Source organism: Halichoerus grypus, chromosome 15 (genome assembly GCF_964656455.1).
Source record: "Halichoerus grypus chromosome 15, mHalGry1.hap1.1, whole genome shotgun sequence".
NCBI classification, from domain to species: Eukaryota; Metazoa; Chordata; class Mammalia; order Carnivora; family Phocidae; genus Halichoerus; species Halichoerus grypus.
The window spans coordinates 12,240,482-12,263,615 of record NC_135726.1 but is presented as its reverse complement, the minus strand read 5'-3'; the positions used below and the strand labels follow the sequence as shown (position 1 = coordinate 12,263,615).

The 23,134-nt window shown below is 38.5% G+C and overlaps 1 protein-coding gene and 1 pseudogene across 1 annotated transcript in view; both read right to left on the bottom strand.

Annotated features, from left to right (window-relative positions):
• Nucleotides 1-23,134, bottom strand: part of RFWD3 (ring finger and WD repeat domain 3) — a 46,831-nt gene that overhangs the window by 12,648 nt on the left and 11,049 nt on the right. The window contains exons 3-6 of the mRNA XM_036088100.2: nucleotides 16,092-16,294; nucleotides 10,568-10,638; nucleotides 8,879-9,070; nucleotides 8,688-8,779 (exon numbers count right to left, since the gene is read on the bottom strand). Of these exons, the coding sequence (XP_035943993.1) occupies nucleotides 8,688-8,779; nucleotides 8,879-9,070; nucleotides 10,568-10,638; nucleotides 16,092-16,294 (558 nt within the window). The remainder of the gene's footprint in view (nucleotides 1-8,687; nucleotides 8,780-8,878; nucleotides 9,071-10,567; nucleotides 10,639-16,091; nucleotides 16,295-23,134) is intronic.
• On the bottom strand, nucleotides 17,653-19,669 carry LOC118533073 (small ribosomal subunit protein uS17 pseudogene; annotated as a pseudogene).

Sequence of the window (23,134 nt, the reverse complement as noted above, 5' to 3'; positions counted from 1 at the left end):
GTTAAAAGACCAAGGTCATCTGTTGGATTAAAAGAAAACAATAAGTTACCAGTTGTTCATCAGATACTGAAATTAAATAACACTACAAAAATGAGGCTGAAGTTAAAAAGATAGAAGGTATATACTGGGGAAAATGCTAAGACCAGTTAGAATCGAAAAGCATGAATAGGGGCGCCTAGTTGGCTCAGTCGTTAAGCGTCTGCCTTCGGCTCAGGTCATGATCCCAGGGTCCTGGGACCGAGCCCCACATAGGGCTCGCTGCTCCGCGGGAAGCCTATTTCTCCCTTTCCCATTCCCCCTGCTTGTGTTCCCTCTCTCGCTGTGTCTCTCTCTGTCAAATAAATAAATAAAATCTTAAAACAAACAAAAAACATGAATAGGCATAAAGAGGAATAACGCATAATGAAAAACATACATTCACCAAGAATAAAAGTTATAAATTTGCATGTACCTAAACACACTTCCAAATATGCAAAAAAAAAAAAAATTTACACTCAGTAAGATAGGATAGAAAAAAGATGAAAACTGGAAAGGAAGGGATAAAGCTGCCCTATTTATCTTCATGGAAAGTTTAAGAGAACCCACAAACTATGTGCTGGCATTAAGATCAAGAAATTAGATTGGGGTGCCTAGCTGGCTCAGTCAGAGAAATGCGTGATTCTTGATCTCAGAGTCATTGAGCTCAAGCCCCCCGGTGGGTATACAGAATACTGAAAAAATAAATGAACTAAAACAATAAATGAACTAAAACAAAAAATTTAGATCAACAGCATTTCCCATATGCCAGATAACTGATTAGTAAATGTAACAGAAAAAAAATCATTCGCAAGAGCAATTCTAAAAATAGCAACCTAGGAATAAAGTTAAAGAGCATGCAAGAGCTTTATGAAGCTAAGTACACTTGTAAAAGGCACAAGAAGACAGTGAATAAGTGGAAGGAAGGATATTATATAATGTTCACAGCTGGAACGACTCAAAATCATCAAGACAGAACTTCTCAAGTTACTCAAAAAATTTAATGCAATTTCAATCAGGATTTCAAAGGGAACTTTTCCCTTTGAAATCCTGATTGAAATTGCATTAAATGGAACTTAGGAAACTAATTTTAAAATTAAGAGCAAAATGCCAAGAATACCAAAGTCAATTTCAAGAACAAGGTGGGAGGAGGTATTTTAAAACTACACTAAATTATAACTTCGGAATACTGGGGCAAGAATTAACAAAGAGACCATGGAACCTAAAAGTAGTCCATTCATATACAAAAACTTAATCTAGGATAAAGGCAGCAATGAAAACTTATACAGGAAGAACATATTACTTAATAATTATGCTACAACACCTGGTTATCCATAAAACTATATTTAAAAAATATTTAAAACCTACATAAAAAGCAAAATTTTTGAAGAACCTTTAGAAGACGTTATGTCTTTATGACCTTGAAGCAGTGGACAAAGAAACAAAAAACAAGAGATAAAATTTGACTGCATTAAAATTAAAAACTCATGTTCAACAAAAGAAAACATAAACAAGTTAAAGAGACAAGCCACAGAATGGGAGATGCTATTTGCAATATACACAACCAGCAAAGAATCAGTATAGGTGACCCCGAACAACATGGGTTTGAACTGTGCTGGTCCACTTACAGTGGATTTTTTTTCAATAAATACACTGGAAAATTTTTTTGGAGATTTGCAACAATTTGAAAAAACTCATAGATAAACCTAGAAATGTGTAGCCGTGTAGCCTAGAAATGTGGAAAAAATTAAGAAAAAGTTAGGTATTATTGTAAGGATACAGTACATAATACATATAACATATAAAATATATGTTAATCAATATATGTTACCAGTAAGGTTTCTAGTCAACAGTAGGCTATTCAGGTTAAGGTTTTGGGGAGTTAAAGAAGTTATATGTGGATTTTTGACTGTGTGAGGGGTTGGTGCCTCTAGTCCCCGGGTCAACTGTATAAGGAAAACACAATGAACTGTACATCAGTAAGAAATAAGCAATATATTTTGCTCAATACAAATGAACAAAAGATAAAAAACAAAATTCACAGATGAGTATGTCCAATTTCATTAATAACTGAGGATATACAAATTAAATAAATACTACTTGACTCCATGAGACTGTCAAAACTAAGTCTGGTAACACAAAGCGGACAAGGGTATGAAAAAAATGAGAAATCTTACTTTTGCTGGTGGGAGTGCAAATTGGAAACAGCTTCTTGGAAGAACAATTTGACAGTATCTAGTGAAGTTGAAATTGCATGTGACCTACGATAAAGTAATTCCATTTCTAGACATAAGGAGACTTTTGCCCATCTCTTCGCACAATGGCTTATAGTAACAAAAACTGGAAACCACCTTAACTGTCCACCAATACAAAACACATATAGAGAAATTCTAAATTAGAGAACTAGAACACTCTACAGGAGTTAGAATGAATAAGCTAGAGCTATCCCAACTAGGATATGTACCCCAAACATAATTCTAAACAAAAAAACAGGGCTCCTGGGTGGCTCAGTTGGTTAAGCATCTGCCTTCAGCTCAGGTCATGATCCCAGGCTCCTGGGATCAAGCCCCACATCAGACTCCCTGCTCAGCGGGGAGTCTACTTCTTCCTCTGCCCCGCACCCTGCTCTCATGCTCTCTCTTTCTCTCTCAAATAAATAAACAAAAAAAAATTTTTTTTAAAGATTTTATTTATTTATTTAATTGACAGAGAAACACAGCGAGAGAGGGAACACAAACAGGGGGCAGTGGGAGAGGGAGAAGCAGGCTTCCCGCGGAGCAGGGAGCCCGATGTGGGGCTTGATCCCAGAACTCTGGGATCATGAGCTGAGCTGAAGGCAGACACTTAACGACTGAGCCACCCAGGCGCCCCTAAATAAATAAAATTTTAAAAAAACAAACAAAAAAACAAATTACAGAGGAAAATTATAATCTAATAACATTTGCATAAAGTGTAAAAACTCTAAATCATACTATATATGATTTATGATTATAGATCCTCTGGGGAAAGAGATGGTATTAAGGACAATGAAATTCACAAGGAAGCTTTTGCTTTACCTATAATGATTTATTTTTTTAAGGCCTAAAACAAATATGGCAATTTGTTAAGATCTGATAAAATCCAGTACAAGGGTGTTCATTTTATTAAGTTTCTGTATTTACTGGCATTTTCAAAATGTTCTCATTTTCTAAAGAGGATAGGGAGCATACTGATTGATTATAGTAACCAGAAGTTTATTTTTAACTCCAGCGTAGTTAACATAGTGTTATATTAGTTTCAGGTGTACAATACAGTGATTCAACAATTCCATATATTACTCAGTGCTCATCAAGGTAAGTGTACTCGTAATCCCCTTCACCTATTTCACCCATCCCCCACCCACCTCTCCTCTGGTAACCATCTGTTTGTTCTCTATAGTTAAGAGTCTTTTTTGGGGTGCCTGGGTGGCTCAGTCGTTAAGTGTCTGCCTTCGGCTCAGGTCATAATCCCGGGGTCCTGAGATCGTGTCCCGCATTGGGCTCCCTGCTCTGCGGGAAGCCTGCTTCTCCCTCTTCCTCTGCCCCTGCTTGTGTTCCCTCTTTTGCTGTGTCTCTCTCTCTCTGTCAAATAAATAATATCTTTAAAAAGTCTGGTTTTTTTTCCCCCCTTTGCTCATTTGTTTTATTTCTTAAATTCCACATATGCATGAAATTATACGGTATTTGTCTTTCTCTGACTGGCTTATTTCATTTAGTATTACACTCTCCAGCTCCATCCATGTTGTTGCATAAGGCAAGATTTCATTCTTTTTTGTGGCTGAATAATATTCGTGTGTGTGTGTGTGTGTATACCACCTCTTCTTTATCCATTCATCTCCACTTGGGCTGCCTCCATACTTCGGCTATTGTAAAATAATGCATACATCCCTTTGAATTAGTGTTTTTGTATTCTATGGTTAAACAGCAGTGTGATTACTGGATCATATGGTATTTCTATTTTAAACTTTTTGAGGAACCTCCATACTGTCTCCACAGTGGCTGCTCCAGTGTGCATTCCTACCAACAGTGCAAGAGGGTTCTTTTTTCTCCACATCCTCGCCAACACCTGTTGTTTCTTCTGTTTTTGATTTTTAGCCATTCTGACAGGTATGAGGGGATATCTCATTATACTTTTGATTTGCATTTCCCCAATGATGAGTGATATTGAGCATCTTTTCATGTGTCTGTTGGCCATCTGGATGTCTTCTTTGGAGAAATGTGTGTTCATATTGTCTGCCCATTTTTTAAAAAATTGGATTATTTGTTTTTAGAGTGGTGAGTTATAGAAGTTCTTTATATATTTTGGATACTAACCCTTTATCAGATAGGTCATTTCCAAATTATCTTCTCCCATTCAGTAGGTTGTTTTTTGTTGGTGTTTCCTTTGCTGTGCAGCTTTTTATTTTGATGCAGTCCCAGTAGTTTATTTTTGCTTTTGTTTCCCTTGCTTCAGGAGACCTAGCTAGAAAGATGTTGCTACTGCTGATGTCAGTGTAATTATGCTCTTTTTTAGGCTTTATTATGGTTTCAGGTCTCACATTTAGGTCCTCAATCCATTTTGAGTTTATTCTTGTGTATGGTATAAGAAAGTGGTCCAGTTTCATTCTTTTGCATGTTGCTGTCCAGCTTTCCCAACACCATTTGTTGAAGAGACTGTCTCTTTCCCCATTGCATATTCTTTCCTGCTATATCAAAGAGTAATTGATCATGTAATTGTGGATTCATTTCTGGGTTTTCTATTCTGTTCCATTAAACTATGTGACTGTTTTTGTGCCAATACCATACTGTTTTGACTACTACAGCTTTGTAATATAACTTGAACTCTGGAATTGTGATACCTCCAGTTTTTTCTTTTAGGATTCCATACAAATTTTAGGATTGTTTGTTCCAGTTCTGTGAAAAATGCTGTTGGTATTTTGATAGGGATTACATTAACTGTGTAGATTACTTTGGGTAGCATAGACATTTTAACAATATTTGTTCTTCCAATCCATGAGCATGGAATGTCTTTCCATTTGTGCCATCTTCAATTTCTTTCATCAATGTTTTATAGTTTTCAGAGTATAGGTCTTTCTCTTTAGTTAAGTTTATTCCTAGGTATTTCATTATTTTTGGTACAATTATAAATGGGATTATTTTCTTAACTTCTCTTTCTGCTGCTTCATTATTAGTGTATAGAAATGGAACGGTTTTCTGTACATTGATTTTTCTTTCTGCAAATTTACTGAATTCATTTATCAGTTCTGGCAGTTTTTTGGTGGAGTCTTTGGGTTCTCTACGTACAGTACCATATCATCAGCAAACAGTGAAGTTTTATTTCTTCCTTACCAATTTGGATGTCTTTTATTTTATTTATTTTATCTGATCGCTGTGGTGAGAGTGGATATCCTTGTCTTGTTCCTGACCTTAAGAGAAAAGATCCCACTTTTCCCCCCATTAAGGATGATGTAGCTGTGGGGCTTTTCATATAAGGCCTTTATTATGTTGAAGTCTGTTCCCTCTACACCTACTTTGTTGAGAGTTTTATCATGAATGGATGTTGTATTTTGTCAAATGTTTTTTTTGCATCTATTGAAATGATTATTTGGTTTTTATCCTTTCTCTTATTGAGATGCTGTATCACATTAATTTGTGAATAATGAACCACCCTTGCATCCTGGGAATAAATCCCACTTGATCATGGTGAATGATTTTTTTTTTTTAATGTATTGTTGGATTTGGTTTGCTAATACTTTGTTGAGGACTTCTGCACCTATATTCATCAGAGATATTGGCCTGTAGTTCTCTTTTTTTTTGTGGTGTCTTTATCTGGTATTGGTATCAGGGTGACACTGACTCATAAAATGCATTTGGAAGTTTTCCTTCCTCTTCTATTTTTTGAAAAAGTTTGAAAAGAATTAGGTATTGGGGCGCCTGGGTAGCTTAGTCGGTTAAGCGGCCGAGTCTTGATTAGGGCTCAGGTCATGATCCTGGGGTCCTGGGGTCAAGCCCTGTGTAGGGCTCCACACTCAGCGGGGAGTCTGCTTCAGAATTCTCTCTCTCCCTCTGCCCCACCCCACTAAAATAAATAAATAAATCCTTAAAAAAAGAATAGATATTAACTCTTCTTTAAATGTTTGGTAGAATTCACCTGTAAAGCCACCTGGTCCTGGACTTCTGTTTCTTGGGAGTTCTTTGAGTAATGAGCAAAGTTTTAAATATACTCATATCTTAACAACCGTGCCTACAAAGTTAGCTTTTTCAACAAAATTACCCTCTTCACAAGGCTGCCATGTAAAAACACTAAATATTTATTGGACCAAGTAAGTATTTGTTGGACCAAACGAGAAAAAATAAAGAAGAAAATTAAAATCATCTGTAATTCCACTACTCAGTGACTACCTGTAGTATTTTTTCTATTTCGCAAAAATATAATCACCATAATGTGCTTTCACATGACAAAATATTACATACACTTTAACATCAGTTTAAATAAATGTGTCGTATTCCATCACTGGATATGCCAGCTTACTCAACCAATTAATTCTCTCGGTTTGGATTAACAATGCTTAAATGGAAAGTCTCATGAAGTGAATCTTTTTGTTTTGTTAAAAAATGATTTATTTATTTACTTCTAAAGATTTTATTTTTTTATTTATTAATTTGAGACGAAAGAGAGCATGAGCAGGGGGAGGGGCAGAGGGAGAAGCAGACACCCTGCTGAGCAGGGAGCCCGACTCGAGGCTCTATCCCAGGACTCTGGGATCATGACCTGAGCCAAAGGCAGATGCTTAACCAACTGAGCCACCCAGGCACCACCCCTATTTATTTTTAAAAAGATTTATTCATTTGAGAGAGAGAGAGAGAGAGAGCGAGCTCACAAGAGTGGGCGAAGGGGCAGAGGGAGAGAATCTCAAGCAGACTCCCCACTGAGTGCAGAGTGACGTGGGGCTTGATCTCTCGACCCACGGGATCACGACCTGAGCTGAAACAAAGAGTCAGTCGTCTAACTGACTGAGCCACCATCCATGTGCCCCTAAGGATTTTACTTTTAAATAATCACTACACCCAATATGGGGCTTGAACTTATAATCCTGAGATCAAGAGTTGCACTCCACCAATTGAGCTAGCCAGGTGCCCCCCATTAGTAAATCTTTGCACACACTTCTTCACAAATCGTTCCTTTAGAATAAATGTCTAAAGTAGAATTAGTTTTAAATGCTTTTGAAGCACAGGGTCAAGGGTCTCTCTAAATAGTTGTGTCGGTGTACATTCTTAACAGCAGCACTGTGAGAAAACCCCTGTCCCTGCACTCTCTCGGTGGGTATTTTTATTTTTTTAATGTTCTTAAAGTTTATTTTAAGCAGTGTTATTAGCAACTGTTCTTGGGCTTCCAAAATCCTGATAATTTCTTACATTGCACTATATGTGCAAAGCCTCACTCATGTATTTTCTGTATAGAGTGCTGTTGTAGGAGGGCTTAGGGACATGAGCAGCAAAATATGGCAACACTTAAATAATGCGCCAGATTCTCTTTTTTGTTGTTGTTTTGTTTAAGGTATCATTAAGCCTACTGTAGGGAAGAGGAAACTAAGACTTGGAAAATATTCCAAGTGGTTATAAATTGTCTACAAAGAGTAAGACAAGGAATCCCTGATTAAATGTTCATGGTATTTAGAAGGACAGGCAGGCAGGAAATGTAAACCCTAGAGAAGAATCTGAATAAGCTACAAAAATTCCACGGAACCTTTCTGCTTGGGTCTGCTGCCCACACCAGGTGTGAGGTATTACTGGAGGGCTGCAGGTTTCTCTATGACTTTTGACTGGGGGAGGGCTTAAGACACCCCGGTCTTGGCTTTCCCGGGTCACGTTACTGCCAGCTTAAGCATTAGAGCTGATTCTAAGTTTTTGGGGATAGCTAAGTGCTCCTGCAGAAGGAACAGCTGCTCTATTCCTTCTGAATCTACCTGTTCCAATCAGCACACAGCACTCAGGCTCTGAAAGCGGAGGCTTACACGAGGTACAGAAGTTAAGTGGCACAGTTACCACCTGTTATCCTTCTTCCGTATATGTGCTGCCAAAGCGAGCACTCTTCCCCTTCTTTCAAGGAATGAGTTTTTCATGACCCAGGTGTCAGTTTTCCCAGAATGAAAATGTTATGTGATGAAACATTGGTCAATACTCCCTAGATTATATGATGGAAACTTTATTTAAGCTGGCAAACTAAAACTGAAAACCAACGTATTGACTTAGATAACTGAGAAATCCATTGGAGTCTAACTTTAGGCATGGCTGAATCAAGGGCCATGAATCTGTCTTTCTCCACTTCCCAGCTCTGCTTTCTGTGCATCAACTTCATTGTTAGGTAGGCTTCCCCATTCTATGGCTGAGAAGGTACACATTCAATAAGCCTGGGGCCCACATTCATTGAGCTAGCTGAAGTCACAATTAGTTGTTACTCCAAAACCTCATTTTTAATGCTGTATGGACAGCAAACCATGCAGACCTCCTTCAGAAGATATCAGACATGTATTATAAATCACAATGTGAGACAGACTGCCAGTGATCCCCCAGAGACTCCCCCGTCACAATGCAAGTAAAGCCTTACAACCACATTAAGAGTGACTCATTCCTCCTTTTTCAGATTTGCCAAGTAGGTAGATTCTTGCCACCTACCTTTTCATGCGCTCATGTTCACTAGTGTCCAGAGCTCTCAGGGTTCGGGCATAAAGAACAACGATGTCACTGTGCTTGGCTTTCTTGTTGCACTAAAGAGCCCAACAAGATAAAATTAGTGTGGTTCTAGGAATCCTCCTGACTTAACATGTTGACTGTGCACAGGCTCAGTCCTTATCTATGGTTCTTACCTGGGGACATTTTCTTGCCTGGCCCTTGAGCCACTTAGAAATGCACTTATACCCAAAGAGGTGTCCACAGCGTAATGCTGAGAGTCGGTGATCCCCAGCATTGGTCCAATGTTCAAAACATATTGTGCAAGTGTCCCCTTCTTCATCATCCACAGAAACAGAAGGTAGAAGAGGGTTGGTCTTCTGGGGAGACTAGATGGAAACCAGAATATATTCAAATTAGAGAAAATACAAAATCAGTCTTGAAGAGGATGTGCAACTCTATCAAATCAACAAAACCACACAAAGACAATACAAACCCAACTGAAAACGCTGCTGAAAAACTGCAACACCTCTGAATCACTTGTCATTCTTTGTAAAGTGCAATCTGGTCAAATGTTTCATAGAAGCCATGAAAATATTACTTCCCTTTGATCTTATGAAATTCTTGGGGTTTTTTTTTTTTCCATTCAAATGAAGAAAAGGAGCTATCTTTACAAAGACATTAAAAAAACAAAACAAATCTAGCAGTTACCTGAATAACCAACAACACAGAAGAGTAGGCTGTTAAACATTCAAAATTAGGTTCATAATCAACTCAAATAGTTATAAAATACTTGAATAGAAAATACGTAAAAGAAACCCAGAAAAACAAAGAAAGGATAGAAACAGCTTACAAAAAGAATACAAATGGTTCATAAGTGTTCATTTATAACTAAAAAATGCAAATTAAGGTAAGAAACCATTTTTTCATTTATTAGGTGGTATAAACTGATGTGTGATGACACCAAGCAATGCTGAGGGCTAAGGAAGAGACAGGTGCACTTCCATACTGTTGCTGCAGGTAGAAAGTGACACAGACTTTCCAGAGGGCCATCGGGCATTTCATCTATCAAACCTGAACACATCTATCTCTCCTTTCACAGACAATCTCTCTGCTAGAAATACATCCATGAATAGTCACAAATACCTGCAAGACAACTGTACAAAAATGCTTAGTCCAGCATGATTTGTACCAGAGGAAGGAAGGAAGGAAGGAAGGAAGGAAGGAAAGAAGGAAGGAAGGAAGGAAGGAAGGAAGGAAGAGGGAGGGAGGAGGAGGAAAGAGGGAGAGAGGGAGGAAGAAACGGGAACTATAGTGTACACGACAAAATAAGAGTTAACTAAAAATTTCTTTATGATTGAACACTATGCAGTGATTAGTAAGAATGAGATTCCCTTTTGTGTAAATTAAAAAAATAGAACATCTACGTACACAAATAAATTTACATGCACACAAAATTTTTCTAGAAGAAAAAAATAAAAACATGGAGGCCATATAGAAACATGCAAAAAGTAGGTCAAGGATGTTTTGAGATTGGCAGAGTCCACGGCTGATGTAAATAACTCATATTAAGGACTATGTGTTATCTTTGTAAACAAAAATTGTTTAACACATAGCAATCATATTCTACCAGATATTTCATAAACTGTATTCATATCCACTATTTTAATCAAAACTTAACTTTGTTAGGTAGGCAAGACAAGTTATCCTTACCTCTATCCCTGCTTTTCTAAACCTATGAGGAAGCAGTCACATAACTGAGTAAGATAGACTGGACTCACACCCTGACCTCCTGCCTACAGAGTCTGCAAGCTTTCCACTTTAGCCCTCAGCCTCTTCTTTAAATGCAAATCCAAACATTTCATTTAAAAGGATGTTCATATTACCTGTTTGGGGTGGGTCTCTCCTCCACCAATACATGTAACTTCTTGCTCTGCTGAGGTACCTCCTACTTGTTCTGCCAAGTCATTTCCAGGAACAGTAAGGTAGGTAATGCATAAAAGAAGACAGAAGTCAGGTATGAGAGGCTAGCAGGAGAGCCTAGCTCACCACAGCTTTTCATTTCTCATTGGTAATAATGCTGTAAATTTCCCCAAGTAGTAATAGTGAATTTATTTTTTAACTTATTTTGGATACTTTCAAATATACATAAAAAGTAGACAGAATAGTGTAAGTAACACACAAGTACTCATCACCCAATTTCAAAACAAATCAGTATTTTGCCAATCTCGTTCTAAGCCCCCATTCCCATTATTTTCTTTTGTAATGCTTAGTAACAAACTCTAAAATGTTACTTCACTTATAAAAATTTTGTAGGGGCGCCTGGGTGGCTCAGTCATTAAGCGTCTGCCTTCGGCTCAGGTCATGATCCCAGGGTCCTGGGATCGAGCCCCGCATCGGGCTCCTGCTCAGCGGGAAGCCTGCTTCTCCCTCTCCCACTCCCCCTGCTTGTGTTCCCTCTCTCACTGTGTCTCTCTCTGTCAAAAAATTAAATCTTAAAAAAAAAAAAATTTTTTTTGTAATACTGATAAGGATTTTACACATACTATTATTATCATACCTAAGGAAAGTAACAATAATCCCTTAATACTGTCTAATATCCACGCAGTTCATACTCAGAATTTCCCAGTTGTTTTCAAGTTGCTCTTTACAGCACATTTATTGCAATCAGAATCTAAGCAAGGCCTCCACGAGCTTGATTGTTTTATCTGTTTTTTTTCACTCTAACAATTCTCCTTCATTCATTTTTTTAAAAAGATTTTATTTATTTGTCAGAGAGAGAGAGAGTGCGCGCACAAGCAGGGGGAGCGGCAGGCAGAGGGAGCAGCAGGCTCCCCGCTGAGCAAGGAGCCCGATGCAGGACTCGATTCCAGGACCCTGGGATCATCATGACCTGAGCCGAAGGCGGACGCTTAACCGACTGAGACACCCAGGCGTCCCTCCTTTACTCATTTTTACCCCTTTCCTGTCACTGATTTGTTGGAGGATATCTGGTCATTTGTCTTATGAAATACCCTACCGCCCACATTTGACTGACTGCTTCCTTGAGGTACTGCTTACTTATTTGCTCTATCACCTATATTTCCTAAAAACTGGCAGTTAAATCTAGAGCTTTCGGTAGATTCAATTTTCTTCTTTGGCAAGAAAAGGGGCAGCAAGAATACATCTTTTACTGTTTGCTTCTGATTGTAGCACATAAGGAGGCGCATACTGGGTTTGGGTGGTACCAGTCTGATCCCTAGGTTATCAGGTTCCTCGTCAACCTTTCAAAACCTCCATTAATGGTCAAGGAGGTGATTTTAAATTTTTAGTCCTTTTGCTTTTGAGGCTCAAATGATCTCATCATAGACCTGTGGGAGCCCCTTTAAACTGGCTCCTAGAACCAAAAAACAAAAACCCCAACACCAAAAAACCCCACAAACTTTTATTGAAGTGGAATATATATACAGAAAAGTGTATCCTCAGTATTCCATTCAGTGAATTCTCACAAACTGAACTATATACCAGAACATCACCAAAAACCACAAGAGTGCCTTTTATACCTTATGTCCTCCTTATTTCTTGGGGGTAGAGGGGAGATGATTTGCCCCCACCAAAGGTTACCACCTTACTAAATTCTAGGAACGTCTATTGACTTTTGCCTGCTTTTGTATATAAACAGCATTTCAGAGTTATCCAACTTTTTTGTCTGCTAATTTTACTCTACACTGTTCGTAAGATTCTTCCATACTAACATGTGGAGTTGTGGTTCATTTATTTTCACCACTGTATCGTGTTTTATTGTGTTAAGTATATCACATTTATCTGTTCTATTGCTGATGGGTATTTGGGTAGTTTTCAGTTTTTTCCCATTACAAACAACACTGTTACATTCTTGTACGTTTCTATTGAACACATGTACTCCTTTCTTTGGTTACATACCTAGAAGCAGAATTGCTTAGCCACAGGTTTTATATGTACAGATGAGTTTGTAAAGATACTACCTGAATGTCTGTACCAATTTACACTCCCACCAGCAGTGTATGAGAGGTCTGGACGATTTATATTCTTTCCAATACTTGATATTGTCAGTCTTAAATTTTAGCTGTAGTGGTGGATGCATATTAGTTACTGCACTGTGGTTTTAATTTGTATTTCCCTGATGACTAATGAAGTCTTTTTATATATATAGTGGCCATTTGGCTACCCTCCTTTGGAAGTACCTTTTAAAATCTTTTGCCCATTTTTCTGTTAGGCTGCAAAAGTTATACACCCTAGATATAAGCCCTTTTTCTGATATATGTATTATGAATGTCTTCTCCAGTCAATGGGTTCCCATTTCACTCTCCTAATGATGTCTGTTGATGAACCTAAGTTCTAAATTAAAATTCACCTCATTTGTCCTTGATTTGTTTGAGAAATCTGATCATTTGTCCTGAAAAATGTCTATATCCTGGATTTGACCGATTGCTTCCTCATGATATTAACTTTTATTTATAGTAAATTTAAAGAGCTGTACAAGCATCACCACAATCCAATTTTAAAACATTTCTATCATCCCCTGAAGATTTCTCATGCCAACTTAGAATCATTTCCCATCTGCACCAGCAGCCACAGGTAATCACTAATCTACTTTTTCTCTATAGACTTGCCTTTCCTAGACATTTTATGTAAGTGGTATCATAAAGTATCTATGCTGGTTCACTGTCATAAACTAAAAAAGAATTTTTTAATGCAATTTTCTTGTACTGCCTCTAAATTTCAAAGTACTCCTTACTTCTGGGTTTTATCACGTATATATTCCTCCTAATACTAGGATGGTTTCTTGTTTTACACTAGGTCCCTGATCCACTATATCTTATTTTCTAGTATGAGCCATGAATCTAGTTTTACTGTTTTCCAGTTAGCAATCCAGTTTTTACAATAGGACTAATTTAAAAGTCTATCTTTTCCCCACTGATTTGAGATGGTCCCTTTAGAATATAGTAAATTTTCTTTTTTTTTTTTTTTTTTTTAAGATTTTATTTATTTATTTGACAGAGAGAGACACAGTGAGAGAGGGAACACAAGCAGGGGGAGTGGGAGAGGGAGAAGCAGGCTTCCCGCGGAGCAGGGAGCCCGATGCGGGGCTCGATCCCAGGACACTGGGATCATGACCTGAGCCGAAGGCAGACGCTTAACGACTGAGCCACCCAGGCACCCCTCTTTTTTTTTTTCCCTAAGATTTTATTTATTTGAGAGAGAGAGAGTGAATGCATGAGTGGGGTGAGGGGCAAAGGGAGAAGCAGACTTCCCGATAAGCAGGGAGCCAGACGTGGGGCTCGATCCCTGGAACCCTGGGATCATGACCTGAGCCAAAAGTAGATGCTTAACAATGGATCGTGGATCACCACATCAAAAACCAATGATGTGGGTGCCTCGGTGGCTCAGATGGTTAAGCGTCTGCCTTTGGCTCAGGTCATGGTCCCAGGGTCCTGGGATCTAGTCCCACATCGGGCTCCCTGCTCCTTGGGAGCCTGCTTCTCCCTCTGCTTCTCTCTCTCTCATGAATAAATGAATAAAATCTTAAAAAAAAAAAAAAAACCAATGATGTATTATATGGTGACTAACATAATAAAATTAAAAAAATAAAATAAAATAAAAAAAAGCAGATGCTTAACTGACTGACCCACCTAGGCATCCCTATACTACATTTTCATATACATTTAGATCTTTTTCTAGATGTTCCATTTGTAGAATGTCCCACATTTTAGATTTGAATGGTTGCATCTTTCAAGTATTATTTACCTTGTTCCTCTACTTCCCATACACTGTGCAACCTGGTTATTTTATCTAGAGTCTTAAGTAGATTCAGGGTTTTTGGGGGGCAGCAACAGTACTTCCTAAGTGCTATGGATATTTTTCTTTTTTTTTTAATTTTATTTTGAAGTAATCTCTACATCCAACGTGGGGCTCGAACTTACAACACCAAGATCAGGAGTTGCATGCTCCACTGACTGAGCCAGTCAGGTGCCCCCCTGGATATTTCTGATTGCAACACATCAAAAGGCCTTAAGGTCTGGTGGTGCCAGCCTGGTCCCTCTATTAAAAGGAATCCCATTAGCCTTTCAACCTAATGGTTTTAGGATCAACTGCTGATCTTTGCCTAGATACATAATTTTATTAGGAGTCAGGAAATTATGACTTTTTCCTATCATTCCTGCTCGAATATTAGCTGGAATTTTTCATTTAGAAAAACTTCCCTAGTAATAGGTGGAAGGAATGAATAGCCAAAGCAAAGAGAATTTTTAGGGCACTGAAAATTTCTATATAATGATGGATATGTCATTATACATTTGTCCAAATCTGTAACATGTATAACCCAAAGGTGAACCCTAAGGTAAACTATGGACTTCGAGTGATTATGCTGTGTAACAAATCACCATTCTGGTGAGTTGCTGATAATGAGGAGGCAATGCATGTGTGGAGACATGCACATGGGAAATCTCTGAGCCTTCTCAATTTTGTTGTGAACCTTAAACTACTCTAAAGAAAAAAAAAAGTCTTAACAAAAGCAAACCTCCTTCATCAACTATTTGGTTTTCCTGAATAAAGTTGACAGAGAAAAAACAGGATAAATGCTTAATCCTTTAATTTACCAGTTTTCAGAGTAATGAGTCAGGGCTCTAATAACTTAGGATGCTGATAAATGAGGTTTTAAAAAGTACATAATTAGGAATTTATATTTTTAACAGATTTGATGTATTTTAACCTACATTTCAATCCATAATCCAAGAATACATTCATTATTCATTTTGATGTTTAAAATGTCCCATCTTAAGCCACGAGGAGCCCTTTTAAGGTTGCTCCCATGTCTATGGACACGATAACTCCATGAGAGATGGCTTCCTTGCTTCCTAGCACAATTAAATGCCCTAGGCTCACCTTGTGTATCTTCTATCCCAGACTTGGAAAATCATTTCTCCAAGAAGCCCTGGTTCCTTTAAGTGGGAAAACACCACAATCTGGGGTATCAGAGAGTAAGCAGGACATATGCTCAAGGGGTCTCTGCCCACTACTGCTAAACAAAGTCCTACTTGCACAATGCGTAACATTATACTAGGACTTCAAGAGTGGCAGACTAGACAGGGTACCGAATTTACAAAGCTTTTCTTTTAAATAAAGAAGCTACTTCCCTCTCGGATGTCAAAGAAAATGAAAGAGGATATAAAATGCCACGACAAAGTGACCAACTTACTGGGTCACAAATCACATTACACTTCAAGTTAGATCAAATCCTCTACATAGGCTTATGGCCAGTGAAAGCTCTGCACTATATGAAGGAGGAATTGATGACATCTGGGGAAAAGGTAAAGTATCAAAACACAAGTCCTGGAGGCTAAGCTTCCTGGGTGTTAGCCTTGCGAATCCAAAACTGAATAAAATACTCACCTTCTAAAACAACAGCTCTGGTTTCCTCCGCCTGGACAACAACTTCTTCGGGCTCTGTAGAGCTATCACTGTCAGAATCGGAACTACTTGAGACCTGCAAGTCTTCAGAGACAGGATTCCTGGTCTCTGAATTGTGAGAGGTGCTTGGCAAATGAGGCTGGGTCCGGCTCACTTGAAAGTAAGCATCCAATGGTGCTCTCGACCTATGTATATATAGAACATTACAGTACAATGGACCATCATCACAAGAAAAATGCACAGTGATCGGAAGGTAAATCCTAGTCATTTCAACCCATCTCCAGGCCGTTAAATGCTACCTTTGAACACTGAAGCAGAAACAGCAGTTTTAGGCAGATGTTGGCTGGCCTGGATATTCTCTTTTCCACTCAATTATTACATTCGCCACACTGGAGGTTGACTCTAGCTAAAAGCAAATTCTACTTTATTGGCTTTTGGCCATGTGTCAGTATCTTCTAAAGGACACAATGCGGCAATCTGTCTATTAATATTAGAGGGCTGAAAGAGAGTGGACAAGAAGAAAAACGGCTCTGTTGACCAAATACAGCCTCACAGGATTCTGCTGCTGCAACAACGCACACCACAGTCTTTCAGGGTAAAAATGAAGTCTGGCTTCAGTCACCATTGCTTTACCTCTTGCTTTAAAACATTATTTTTCTTTTTAAGTTTAAATAATGTCACGTTAAGGTTAAAAACATAGCATGATATCAAAAAATAACTCAGGATGAGAAGAGCCAGTAGCAGATTTAGTAACACTTCCATCTCTTCAGGCTGGCGGAGTTTTAACCACACCCACTACAGTTTGCAGTTACCCTCACATCCAAGCTAACAAACCACACCCTACTTCCTGCACAGAATGACCTTCAATATTAAAAACCAAAAAGGTGTTCTGTACTTTAGAGCATACTACCTAGCTACTAATTACGAAGTATTACTGAAAGGTGACCTACTTTTAAGTTTTAATAACTGTCTTTATAACATTAAGATATATTATTCCCCAGAAACATCGTTGGAGACTGCTCATACAGAAAAAAATTTGATTTCTCGTAGTTTGGCTGCAATTTACGGCAAACCAGGGCTTTCTATTAAAAAATGATGACAGAACAACAACAACAAAAAATGATGACAGAACAAAATAAATGTTATTTGGTATCCAATTCAACAGAAGATTCACCTTTGTAAAAAAAAAAAAGAGAGAGAGAGAAATGTGAATAAATTGAAATGAGAAGTAGCAATTGTGAATCCATTTTGATTCACAATTTAAGTGTACAATTTAGTGTTTTTTAGCATAACCACGGTTATGCAACCATCACCACTGTATTATTCCAAAACATTTTTACCACACGTAAAAGGAACCCCATACCCATATAGGCAGTCTTTCCTTCTTTTCCCCTTTCCCCAACCTCTAGCAACCACTATTTTACTTTCAGTCTCTATGGACTATTCTGGACATTTCATATGAATGCAATCATATAGCATAGTCTTTTGGGTCTGACCCCTTTCAGAACTTCATGATATATACAAGGACCATGTCATCTCTGAATAGCTATAGTTTTATTTCATCCTAACTGGAATTACCCTCCTTTTTTGGAGGGGCCTAATTGCTCTGGCTAGAACCTTAGTACAGTGGTGAACAAAACTGGCAAAAACAGACATCTTTGTCTTGTTCTTGATCTTAGGGGTAAAGCTTTCAGTCTTTGCTCATTTAGTATGTTAGTCGAGGGTTTTTCATTGATGGTCTTTATCAGGTTGAGGAAGTTCCCTTCCATTCCTAGTTTGTTGAGTGTTTTTTATCATGAAAGGGTTTTGTCAAATGCTGCCTTTTTTTTTTTTTTAAAGATTTTTATTTATTTATTTGAGAGAGAGAGAGAATGAGTAGTGGGGAGGGGCGGAGGGAAAGAGAAGGAGACTCCCCACTGAGCAGGGAGCCCGATTCGGGGCTCGATCCCAGGACCCGGACATCAAGACCTGAGTCGAAAGCAGACGCTTAACCGACTGAGCCACCCAGGTGCCCCTCAAACGCTCCTTCTCCATCTACTGAGATGTTCATGTTTTTTCCCCTTTATTGTATTAATATGGTATATCTCATTGACCGTTTTTTATATATTGAAATCGGCCTTGCTTTCCTAGAACAAATCCTATTTGGTTATAGTGTATAATCCTTCTCATATGTTGTTGGATTCAGTTTGCTAGTACTTTGTTGAGAATTCTTTTATCTATATTCATAGATGATACTGGCCTATAGTTTTCTTGTGATGTCTTTATATGGTTTTGGTATCAGAGTAATACTGGCCTTACAGAATCAGGAAGTATTCCCCCTGCTTCCATTTTTTGTAAAAGTTTATGAAGTACTAGTGTTACTTATCTTTTTTTTTTTGACTGGGAAAATAACTTTATTTTCTTCAGGCATGTGGGGAGATGTCTAGTCTCAGAACTTCTGGAATTGCTTTTTGGTACCAGTGGCCTTTGTGACTTCGGGCATGTTGAAGCACACAGTCTTGTTCGATGGCCGGCACTCACCCACTGTGACAATGTCACTGATCTGGATATCCCTGAAGCAGGGGGACAGGTGCATGGACGTGTTCTTGAGGAGTTCTCAAAGTGGTGTACTTTCGGATGTAGTGGAGGTAGTTGTGGCAGATGACAATGGTCCTCTGAGTCTTCATCTTGGTCACCACACCAGACAGAATCCACCCTTGGATGGAGACATTACCAGTAAAGGGGCATTTATCAATATAGGTGCCCTCAATGCTTCCTTGGGTTTCTTAAAGCCCAGACCAATGTTTTTGTAGTATTGCGGGAGCTTCCCCTTGCCAGTTTCCTGAAGGAGAACCCTCTTCTTATTTTGAAAGATGGTTGGCTGCTTTTGGCAGGCATGCTCAGTCTGAATGTCCACCATCTTTCTGGCTGCCTGAAAAAAGGAAAGTACCGAAGCCATCTGGGTTTCCTTATCCACTGCCTATTTCATCTTTTTTTTTTTTTTTAAGATTTTATTTATTTGTCAGAGAGAGAAAGAGAGCACAAGCAGGGAGAGCAGCGGTAGAGGGAGAAGCAGGCTCCCCCACTGTGCAAGGAGCCTGATGTGGGACTCAATCCCAGGACCCTCAATCCTAGAACCCTGGGATCATGAATTGAGCCAAAGGCAGACACTTAACCGATTGAGCCACCCAGGCGTCCCCTATTTATTTCATCTTTAAACATTTGGTAGAATTCACCAGGGAAGCCATCTAGTTCTGGGCTCTTCTGTGTGAGAAGTTCGTTTTTTGTTCTTTTACTAATTCAATCTCTGTATTTGTTAATCATCTATCTGGATTTTCGTTCTCTTCTTGAAAGAATACTGATAACTAATGTCTTCTTAGAAATTTGTCAATTTAGGGGCGCCTGGGTGGCTCAATCAGGTGAGTGTCTGCCTTCAGCTCAAGTCATGATCAAGACCCGCACTGGGGTCCCCACTTAGCAGAGAGCCTGCTTCTCCCCCAGCTCGTGCTCTCTCTCTCTCTCAAATAAATAAATCTTAAAAAAAAAAAAAAAGAAATTTGTCAATTTCACCTAGGCTATCTAATTTCTTGTATAAAGCTGTTCACAGTATTTCCTTATAATATTGCTTTCTTCTGTAAGACTGACAGTAATGTTCTTTCATTCCGGATTTTATTACTTCGAGTCTTCTCTCTGTATCTTGGTCAGTCTACTTAGCAATTCATCAATTTTGTTGATTTTTCAGAAAAACCAACTTCTGGATTAGTTGGTTTTCTCTCTTGCTTTTCTAGGTTCTATTTCATTTATTTCTGCTCTAATGGTCATTCTTTCTTTCCTTCCACTTGCTTTGAATTTTGGATTTTTTTCCTTTCTTTTTCTAGTTCCTTACGTTAGGTTATTGATTTGAGTACCTTCTTCTTTTTAAAAGATTTATTTTTTAATTATTATAATTTTTTTATTATGTTGTTAGTCACCATACAGTACATCATTAGTTTTTGATGTAGTGTTCCATGATTCATTGTTTGCATGTTAACACCCAGTGCTCCATGCAATTCGTGCCCTCCTTAATACCCATCACTGTGCTCATCCATCCCCTGCCCCCCTCTAAAACCCTTAGTTTGATTCCCAGAGTCCACAGTCTGTCATGGTTTGTCTCCCCCCTCTGACTCCCCCCCTTCATTTTCTCCTTCCTTCTCCTAATGTCCGCCATGCTACTGCCTATGTTCCACAAATAAGTGAAACCATATGACAACTGTCTTTCTCTGTTTGACTTATTTCACTCAGCATAATCTCCTCCAGTTCCATCCATGTTGATGCAAATGTTGGGTATTCATCCTTTCTGATGGCTGAATAATATTCCATTGTATATATGGACCACATCTTCTTTATCCATTCATCTGTTGAAGGGCATCTCAGCTCCTCCCACAGTTTGGCTGTTGTCGACATTGCTGCTATGAACATTGGGGTGCATATGGCCCTTCTTTTCACTACATCTGTGTCTTTTAGGTAGAAGACCTACAAATGGCTAACAGACATATGAAAAAATGTTCAACATCATTAGCCATCGGGGAAATTCAAATCAAAACCACATTGATATACCACCTTACCCCAGTTAGAATGGCAAAAATTGACAAGACAAGAAACAACAAATGTTGGAGACGTTGTGGAGAAAGGGGAACCATCTTACACTGTTGGTGGGAATGCAAGTTGGTACAGACATTTTGGAAAACAGTGTGGAGGTTCCTCAAAAAGTTAAAAATAGAGCTACCCTATGACCCAGCAATTGCACTACTGGGTATTTACCCTAAAAGTTTTATTTATTTATGCGATCTCTACACCCAGTGTGGGCCTTGACCTCATGACTCCGAGATCAAGAATCAGATGCTCTACCGACTGAGACAGCCAGGTGCCCCTACTTTCTTTTTTAGTGTGGGCGTCTAACAACTATAAATTTCCCTCTAAGCACTGCTTTAGCTGCATCCTATAAGTTCTGGTATGTGTTCCTTTTCATTAATCTCAAAGTATTTTTTAATTTTTCTTGGGATTTCTTCTTCGATCTATTGGTTATTTAGGAGTTATGTAATTTCTACATACTTGTGAATTTCTCCAAATTCTTTCTGTTACTTATGTCCAGACATACTTTGTATGATTTCAATACTTTAAATTTATTGAGTCTTGTTTTATACCCATATGTTAGCCCTAACAATGATCTGTCCTGGAAAATATTCCATGTGCACTTGAGAAATAGGTATGTTCTGCTGTCGAGTGGAATGTCCTACAGATGTTTATTAGGTCCAGTAGATTTAAAGTGTTTTTCAAGCTTTCTGGTTCCTGGTTGACCTTCTGTCTAGTTATCCTCATTGTTGAAAATGGGGTACTGCTACCTCTCACTATTACTGGTGAATTGTCTATTTCTCCCATCAATTATGACAGTTTTTGCTTCATGTATTTGGGGGCACTGTTGCAGATATACACAGGTTTATAATTATTATATCTTCTGGATATAATGATAAAAGGGTTAATCCATGTTCTTTCTTTATCATTATAAAATGTCCTTCTTTGACTCTTTTAACAATCTTTGTCTCAAAGTCTATTTTGTCTGATATTAGTATAGCAACTCCTGCTCTCTTGTGGTTACTGTTTGCATGGCATATTTTATTCCATCCTTGTACTTTCAACCTATTAATGCCTTTGTTTTTTTTTTTTTTTTTTTAAAGATTTTATTTATTTATTTGAGAGAGAGAATGAGAGACAGAGAGCATGAGAGGGAGGAGGGTCAGAGGGAGAAGCAGACTCCCTGCCGAGCAGGGAGCCCGATGCGGGACTCGATCCCGGGACTCCAGGATCATGACCTGAGCCGAAGGCAGTCGCTTAACCAACTGAGCCACCCAGGCGCCCCCCTATTAATGCCTTTGAATCTAAACTGTGTATCTTGCAGAGAGTATATAGTTGGATTTTAAAAAAAAAATCTGTGCTGCTGATCTATGCCTTTTGACTAGAGTGTTTAAACCATTTGCATTTAATTTAAAGCAGGATTTATATCTACCATTTTTCTATTTTCTATAATCCTGTGTCTTTTTTTGTTCATATAGGAATATCTATTCCAAATGCTCATAAAAGAAATGTTTAGGGCTCAGTCTGGCTCAGTCAGTGGAGCATGTGACTATGGATCTTGGGGTTATGCACTGGAGCCTCAGATTGGGTGTAGAGATTACTTAAAAAAAAAAAATCTTTAGGACACCTGGGTGGCTCAGATGGTTAAGCGTCTGCCTTCGGCTCAGGTCATGATTCTGGGGTCCTGGGATCGAGCCCTGTGTCGGGCTCCTGGCTCAGCAGGGGGCCTGCTTCCCCCTCTCCCTCTGCCTCCCCCCTTGCTCATCCTCTATCTCTGTGTCTCAAATGAATAAAATCTTAAAAAAAAAATCTTTAAAAAAATGTTTATTTCTCCATTATTGCCTTCTTTTGAATTATTTTCAAGTGCACCATTTTAATTCTCTCATTTCTTTTACCACATTTAGAGTTATAATTCTATTCACTCCCCACTTTTGATGATTTTATGTCCATCAACACAGATTTATAGTCATTTCTTTATGCTGTTTGTTCTAAATCGAAAGAAAAAAGAATTATAAATAAGAAATACATGTGTATTATCTATTGTATTTACTTATGTAGTTATCTTTGCTAGTGCTCTTTATTCCTCCTTGTGGATTCAATTTATTTATGTCTGGTGGGTTTTTTTGGGGGGGTGGGGGGATTCTTTAATTTCAGCCTGAAGGACTCTCTTTAGTAATTCTTGTAGGACAGGCTTTCTGTTTGTTTTGTTTTGTTTTTTTAAATCCTAGAATGCCTCATTGTTCCCTCATTTCTGAGGGATAGTTCTGCTTGACATGGAATTCTTAGTTGAGTTTTTTTTCTTTTAATACTCTGAACAGGTCAGGAGTGCCTCAGTGGCTCAGTCAGTTAAGCATCTGACTCTTGATTTTGGCTAAGGTCATGATCTCAAGCCCTGCATCTGGCTCCATGCTAGGCGTGGAGCCTACTTAAGATTC